This window comes from Microtus oregoni, unplaced genomic scaffold (genome assembly GCF_018167655.1).
Source record: "Microtus oregoni isolate MIOR12 unplaced genomic scaffold, Mior012 000236F_ref0000158, whole genome shotgun sequence".
Lineage (NCBI taxonomy): Eukaryota > Metazoa > Chordata > Mammalia > Rodentia > Cricetidae > Microtus > Microtus oregoni.
This window is the reverse complement of record NW_024544903.1, coordinates 172,533-180,571: the sequence shown is the minus strand read 5'-3', so window position 1 is coordinate 180,571 and position 8,039 is coordinate 172,533. Positions and strand designations below refer to the sequence as shown.

At 45.3% G+C, this 8,039-nt stretch overlaps 1 protein-coding gene and 1 long non-coding RNA gene across 2 annotated transcripts; both read left to right on the top strand.

The window, feature by feature from the left end:
- The first annotated feature begins 775 nt into the window (after nucleotides 1-775).
- LOC121445640 (mitochondrial intermembrane space import and assembly protein 40-like) lies at nucleotides 776-1,851 on the top strand. Its single transcript, XM_041647790.1, has one exon. The coding sequence runs from the start codon at nucleotides 782-784 to the stop codon at nucleotides 1,538-1,540; it is 759 nt and encodes a 252-aa protein (XP_041503724.1). The 5' UTR covers nucleotides 776-781; the 3' UTR covers nucleotides 1,541-1,851.
- Nucleotides 1,851-6,019, top strand: LOC121445641. The gene is made up of 3 exons (XR_005973975.1): nucleotides 1,851-1,895; nucleotides 4,025-4,286; nucleotides 5,627-6,019. It is a non-coding gene; the product is annotated as an uncharacterized LOC121445641 (long non-coding RNA).
- The last annotated feature ends 2,020 nt before the right edge of the window (nucleotides 6,020-8,039 follow it).

The window sequence follows — 8,039 nt, the reverse complement described above, 5'->3', positions numbered from 1 at the left end:
GAAAACTGTCCTGTTCCTATTGATCAGTGAACTACTTTAAAATTCAGCTTCCAAGTACCTCCACTGACCTACCCAACAATCATGTTCAGTTGCGGAAGCCGGGAACGTTCATTTTAACAAGCTTATGCCAGCCAAGTTTGCAATTAGCTCATGTACAGATAAAGAAGAATCGCATAAGACAGCTTTACAACAAAATGCCTGATCCAGGGAACTTAGGAAGTAAAGAGAGCTCTATTTTGGCTCATGGTTCTGGAGATTCAAACCTAAGATTGGGCAGCTCCAGTGGATGACGGTGACAGGTGACACATGCACATAACCAGAGAAACCGTGGTCACACCATGACCCAGGATGCAAAGGGCCTGGATGAGTTCAGACTCATTATTCCCTTCCAGGAAATACCCTCAGTAACCTAAGGGTCTTCCAGTCGTTTCTACAGGAATGCTTAAAGATTCACCGGAACCGTCCAATAAATAGCACTACGCTGGGGACCCAACTTTTACACATGGACCTTTGAGGAGTACTCATCAAAACCGCAGGGGATTATGTTTTCCTTTGAAAAAATACTGAGGGCCAGCGGAGCCGGCCTGGAAGGGGCGGGCATCTGCGGGCCTTAGAACCGCCCTCCACGCCTCCAGGCCGAGGAGCAGAGAGGGAGGAGGTCACAGCCTGAAGGTGTAACAGAGACAGCCACTCCCTCCAGCCTTGTGAGCAGTGAGCTGTGAACTTGAAGCTGCTAGTCAGTAGCAACCAGCAGCACTGAGCACCAACACCCAGAGCTACCATGGCCTACTGCCAGCAGGAAGGGAAGGATCAAATCATATTTGTGACCAAAGAAGACCACGAAAGTCCCAGCAACGCAGAGCTGGTGGTCGACGACCCCAATGATCCCTATGAGGAGTACCGCTTGACACTGCCAAGTGGAGAAATTAACTGGAATTGCCCGTGCTTTGGGGGGATGGCCAGCGGTCCTTGTGGAGAATCCTTCAAATCTGCCTTCGCCTGCTTCCATTACAGCACGGACGAAATCAAGGGGTCAGATTGCGTAGAGCAGTTCCAAGCCATGCGGGAGTGCGTGCAGACGTATCCAGCCGTCTATCCCCAAGAGGAGAATGAGGCCAACGGTGAGAACAAGGATGAGGACAAGGGAAACTTCTACGAGGAGGGCAAGGAGGGCAAGGAGGACAAGGAGGACAAGGAGGACGAAGATGGCGAGGAGGGCGAGGAGGACAAAGAAGAGAGTGAGGAGGAGGAGGATAACTACTACGATAGCTACTATGTGAAGGGAGAGGAAGACGATGTCTACTACGAAGGGGCTGAAGAGTGGGAGAGCGACTATTACGAAGAGGGCGACTTCTACTATGAGGAGGAGGAGGAAGATGAGAACATCTACTACGAGATTGACTACTATGGGGAGGAGGAGGAGGAGGACGAGGATGTTTACTACGAGGTTGGCTACTACGAAGTGGAGGAAGAAGAGGAGCCAGCACAATCGGTGGAGGAAGCAATTGGCACTGAGGCCTCTGCTGCCACCAAGCAGTAGCCAAGTATCTAGAAGTCCCAGTCCCCAGCTGCCGCCGCCCTTTTGCTTAAGCCTCAGGACTTTCTGCACAATAACCGCCTTCCGATAGCCCTCCACGAAAGCACCTTTCCCTCTGCTGTTCTACGCTCTGTCCTATAGACAATAACTTACCTTGATGATCAGGGGTCTTGGCGGCTTGCCATATACCCTGAAGAAAAGCGGTGTGTGTGGTGTGCGCCTGCACCCTACATAAACCTACCCCCAGCACACTAGGTCGCTGCTCAACTGTCCTCTCGAGTGCCCTGGACTTTGCTGCCTTGAAAAAAAAAACGTGACATTCTCAACAGTCAAAAGTTGTTACTCAAGAAAGTCTCTCGTGAGTAAGCCGACTTATGCTGATCCATTGTGTTCCTTTTGGTAGATTTTATAAGTCTTTGGGAAATTAAGTAGAGGCCGTTCCTGTGGGAGGAGCGATCAGAGCCTCGCCTTGAAGTGTGTAGGGGCTGCCTTGCTTCATCTCTGATATGCTAGCTTGTGCTGTTTGCAGTGCATCCAGGTTCTCGGGTGTCTACAGTTGGAAAGTAGAATTTGGATCCTTTAACTCCCCGTTCCTTGCTAAGTGAAAGGAGAGGGTGGTTTGGGGGAAGGTGCTGCTTGTTTTACAGTTTCAAAGGCCTGATTTGGGGCTCCTGCTCACTCAATACAGTCAGTTGTAACATTCTTGAGAAGTGGGGACCAAATGGTTGCCTGAAAAGCATCCAGAAGGGGATGTGGTCTGAATGAAGTATTCAATTAAAAGAAATGATTCCTTTAAAAAAAATGGAAGACAGAAAGAGAATGAGTTCTAAGACTTCGGGGGGAGGTATGTGGGGGACAAGGGGACAATGTGGAGGGAGAGGGAGGATATGTGGGGGGGAGAGGGAGAATATGTGGACTCATGAATGCCACAGCATTCGTGCGGAGGTCAGAGAACAGCCCAAGGCTGTCACTGTCTGCTTACCACCTTGCCTGAGGCAGGGTGTCAGCTGGTTTTCGGTTGCATATGCCAGGCTAACTGTCCCTCTGGCTTCTGGGAATCCTTTCTCTCCCTTTAGGAGCCATGGGTCACAGACGTTCCTGTTGGCATGTCTTACTTCTCTCTGGGTTCTGGAGATTCAAACTCAGGTCCTCGTGCTTGCACAGAATGCACTTTTACCCACTGTACCATCTTCCAGCCATTTTTGGTTGGTTTGTTTTTTTTTTTTTTTAAATGAGGTCTTGCTGCAGTGTGGCCCAGGACAGCCGTGAACTCTTGATCTTCTGGTCTCAGTTTTCCCAAGTGCTAGGATTACAAGTTTTGTTGCCACACCCTGTCATTAGATCTAGTTTGGGCACCTAAGAAAATCATTTACACTGGCGAGATAGATGAGCGGGTATAGGCACTTGCCACATGATGACCTGAGTTCAATCCCTGGGACCCGCATACTGGAAAGAGAGAACCTCTGACCTCTACACACAAATAGTGGCACACACAGACCCAACACACACACACACACACACACACACACACACACACACACACACACGGAATAAATAAATGTACTTTTATTTGTGATATAGAGAAACTGGACTAGCTTGGTCTAGAAGAGGTGAATAGAAATAGGAAAAGCAATCAAACTATTAAGGTTGTTTCTCTCATCTAACTACTAAACCAGGGCTAAACTTGCTTAGCTTCCAAGATCAGACAAAACGGCATGTTCATGGTATGGCCAGTACCTAAGGTTGGTTTTCAATTGTATTAGTATATTAGATAGAATGACTTACAAAGGTTTTGAAAGTGACCATTACGCAGTCACCAGCATGGTTTTTGAAGCAGAATTTCTGAAGAATACATGCTGCTGTTTTTCAGCTCTTCCCAGGTGACTGCAGTGACTAGCTCTGCTCCAGAGGATGACGTCAAGCACCATCAAGTGGAACAATTTTGATTAGTTTTTCTGCAAATGTTCGCTTCTCTATGCCCTAGGAGGCCGTTCCCATCTTCTGTGACGTATGGCTTCTATTTATGGAGGACCTACTATTATGAGTTTAAGGTCCTTCCTGACAGACAGTAAATCATCTGCTGTGACTCAGGAGAAAATTCTTATTAATGAAAGAAAAGTCAAACCTCCCCATCACTGACAACAGTGACGTCACTCTCCAGGCTCATCAGGACTCATAAAAATGAATGAGATAGTAATACAGATAGGCAGGGGTGGGTATGTTCACTGAAGAGATCACCCCCCCCCAAAAAAAACCCTGTTCTTTCTAAAATGAATTCCAGAACGTTTTTTTTTTTGTTTTTTTTTTTGTTTTTTTTTTTTTTACCAACCCTGATATTAAGACTCTAATTTTCCAAAAGAAACTCACCTGGTTATTGGGCCACTGGGCAGACTGACCAGCAGCAATGGGGACCTGTGTGATCCTGATTTGCCTTTTCTGCATGGGCTAACCTATCAGTTGACTTCTTCATTCTTTAATAATCCACAGATCCTTGGAGTATCACACCATCAGAGAAACTACAAATGGAAATGGCTGGAAAATGGCATCTGGTCTTCAGGCGTGGGGAAAGAAGATTTAGTGACATGATTTCCTGGTCAATTGGTGGCTTTCCAGGGGTGCCAATTTGCCATAGACTGTGGGTCTGGCCAACTGACTCATTTTGTCCCCGCATCCCACCTTCCTCATGGCACATGGTCTTTTCCTGGATGGTGGTGGTTTTTTTTCTTCCATTTAATGAGAAAGTAGTAAGGTAGGTGAAATGTGTCTGCTTCCTCAGGATGTGTTTTGTGTCTCCTCAGATACCCTGTGGCTTCTCACCTCCTACACTGTGCACCCTTAAAACGAAGTAATTAAGATCCCCAAGATCTCAGGAAAGACCTTCTGGAATTTGTTCACAGAGCCCCTAGTTTGAAACTTCGATTCTGACCTCTGATATATCAAACCGGAGAAGACGTGACTTTGGAGCAAGGCCCCTGGAATCAGGCAAGAAGCTGTTGCCTAAGGCCTGTACTCAGGCTGGCCTGTGCGTGTGTCTTTTGCACGTTTTTGAAATTCCAGTCGTTCCCCCCATAGGGTGCTCACATTTTGCTCTGAGACCTGTTAAAACATGAAGAGCCCTGGAGGTCTGTCCAACAGATGAGGTCCCTAGGGTGTCCTCAGGCTCTGTCTGCAAAGTTGAATATTTTGTTGATGTGGCAAGTAAACATGACAATTGAGCTAAGAGAGTAGTGCGAGCTGAGGTACTAAGTCTGAGGTAGGTCTCCTGCTGCTGGCCTTCTTCTTGGGCATGGGAATGACAGGACTCCTGCTGGTCATCCTCTTTGGTTTCAAGGCACGGTGAACAGACGTTGGGAAGTACAAAGCACGCTAGGAATGTGCAGTGTTTGTATGCCTGGATGATACAAACACAAGAGCATTCCTGTAGCATCCCTCAAGATAATCGCTACGAGTCTGACAAAGCTTCTGAGGCTTGAATCTGTACGTGTCTGTGTAACTCTAGGCAATTCTATTTCTCCCATGTTAACCTCCAAACTCTGTGGTCCTCCTGGAAACAGCCCTTGCCTCCCCCATTTTCCCAAAAGTCTCAAAACTTGGTCTAGCTACCCATCCCCATTTATTTTTCTCATCTGTATCTCTCTACTAGGACTATGAGCAAAACAGAGTAATTCCCTTATATTTTCCTTTCTTTTTTAGATTTAAAGATTTATTTCTATTTGTGTATGTGTGTCTTCTGTCTGTGTCTACCATATGTAATATGGGTGTGGCCGCCCATGGAGTCCAGGAAACGGTATAGGACCTCTTGGAGATGTGGTCACAGATTGCCTGACACGAGCGCTGGGAATCAAGCCTGGGTTCTCTGGAAGAATAAAGCCCACCCTGACAGCTTCCTTTGGCCCTTCCTAAGTCCATCTGCATGATTACAGATGGGAGTCTTACAGGTGACCTGTCAGAACTTGTTGGCATTAATAGTGAACATTCAAGACCTCACAGATTCAAAAGCGCTGTCATATGGGAGTAACAGGTGAAACTCCTAAACTATGTCTTGACTGATTCTTTTCTTTTCTTTTTTCTTCTTTTGTTGTTTGACAGGAAAAACCAACTCAGGCCATGAGATCAACTTTTAATCTTCTGTGGAAAGCCTCAAAACAGGAAATGCACACCTCTGATCAAGAGAAGGATGAACACGTTTTGTAAAACTGATTTCCTTTGGGTCCATCTTCCTTTTCTGAAACAAAAAAATAACTAAAATGATTTATAGAGCAGCCAAATATCTTCTTCTACCTAGAGTTCATAGAGATATGTATTTTTCTCATGAGACAAGAAAATTCATTTTCTTATACATGTTCTATTTTATGACCTAGCATTTCCCATCGAACAAAAGGATCTTAGTGAAAACCAGGGGAGCAAACCTAAATAACACCATTAGTGGTGAATGGGAGCTCCATTGCCTTAAGCAAACAACCCTGGGCAAAATCAGTTCTCAACCAGTATGGTCATCTGTAAATGATATGAATTTGCTTATTTTTTGCAGAGTACTCTTTTTGTTTAAAGCTATATAAAGAAAATACTTTGATATTAGCTGATTTACCATTGGTCCCCTGTAAAAATTAAAATTCTTTTTGACTAATTTGGTTACCTCCATAGCTAGAAGGGTACCTGTAATTGAACAAATTGATTTTTGATTAATGTTTAGAATACCTACCATTCAGAGGGTTTGCCAAAATGAATACAGAAAAGCAAACCTTCACTGACAAAAGACTATTACACTCAATTCACAACCAGCTGTTAAAGTTTGACAATAAGAAATGAATGAACAATCAGACATAAATGAACACAGTTCATGAACAGACACTTTTCTAAATAAGACCCCCGACTCCTAGCATGATGAAATTGCCATTTCTTAAGATGGAGATGCTCCTTGGAGAATTGCATACCATGTTACCTTACACAGGGCCATTTCCTTACTTCCTCTCCTCTAGATCTGCCCACTGATGTAGACTGACAGATAGCCTCATAGCTTGCTGCAGTTCTAGGCCAGGGGTGATCAAATAAACACTGTTGAGATCTGGAAAGTAGAATTGGAACATCAGCCATTACACCTTGAAGGTTTGGGTCAGGTGTCAGATACCACTGCAGCTTCTAACAGTCTCTAGTGATGGATGATATGGGGCAAGGGTAAGCAACAGCTGGAACCTCAGCTCCCGCTGGATCTCTTCCCTCAACTTTCCTGAATCCAGGGCCAGGTTTCTGTACAGATCAATGAGAAGGGAGTTAGACCCTTCTATAGGTTACCTCTATCATCAAAGTTCAAGGCAGTGAGACCAGACAGACTTGTTCTCACTGGTCCCAGTTAAACCTTGTACATTCCTAATGATCCTTGATGTCTTCTGCTTCATGCCCCGCTTTTCTTTTGCTTTGCACTGCTAGCCTGCCATGCAATCAGGCTCTCCCTCTGAGAAAGAAGCAACAGCCCTTCATAGATTCTAGTAGCTTCCCTTAGTGATCCCTGGTGGATAATGGCTTCTGCGCTCTTATCCTTCAACTGTCTTCTCCCACCGCTCAGTTCCCTTGCGTCTCCTATGATCGTGTGGAGCCTGATTCCTATAAATAAATATGTCATTCCATAGCACACACAGCAGTTCCAATTTCTTGTTGAAACGCCACCGATGCACTGCTAAAGGAGCAAGTTGTCAGGAGTTCAGCTTCAGTGTGTGAAATTTAGATTTCCTATTCAGCATCCAGGTACCTGAATATTTGGAATAGGAAGCTTAATGCTGTGAGTAGTATGTGGTCCATGCTAGGGATGGAAACTGGCAAGCCATAACTGTACAGGGAAAGCCTTGCATAAGACTAATGACATCATCCAAGTTATTGGCTCCTAGATCAATATCAATGTACAACTGATCTTAAAGCCATAAGACAAAATGAGGTCATTGAAGCATTAAGGGTTAGCAGAGAAAATTCAGTAAAAATACTGGATAAAGAATGCTCTAATATTAAAAAATGTAAAGTGCCAGCTGTGGTGTCTCACATTTGTAATCCCAGCAGACTAGAGAACTGCCATGAGAGCCGGGCGGTGGTGGCGCACGCCTTTAATCCCAGCACTCGGGAGGCAGAGGCAGGCGGATCTCTGTGAGTTCGAGACCAGCCTGGTCTACAAGAGCTAGTTCCAGGACAGGCTCCAAAACCACAGAAAAACCCTGTCTCGAAAAACCAAAAAAAAAAAAAAAAAAAAAAAAAAGAGAGAGAGAGAACTGCCATGAGTTCAAGGACAGAGTGAGTTACATAGTGAGTTCCGGGCCAGCCCAGGCTACAGGGTGGAACTCTATCTCAAACAATCCAAAAAGGAGAAAAATAGACAGGGAGAGAAAATAGTTAGGTATGAAGGTGCAGGCCAGTAATCCAAGCACTCTGGAGTCTGAAGCAAGAGACAAACAAACTTCAGGCCAGCCTGGGCACCCTGTCTCAAGAAGAAAAGAAGCCATTGCTCATGATAGCAAGT

Bases quoted from the DNA above. Each gene is read 5' to 3' on its own strand.
- LOC121445640 (XM_041647790.1), top strand. From the start codon at position 782: ATGGCCTACTGCCAGCAGGAAGGGAAGGATCAAATCATATTTGTGACC.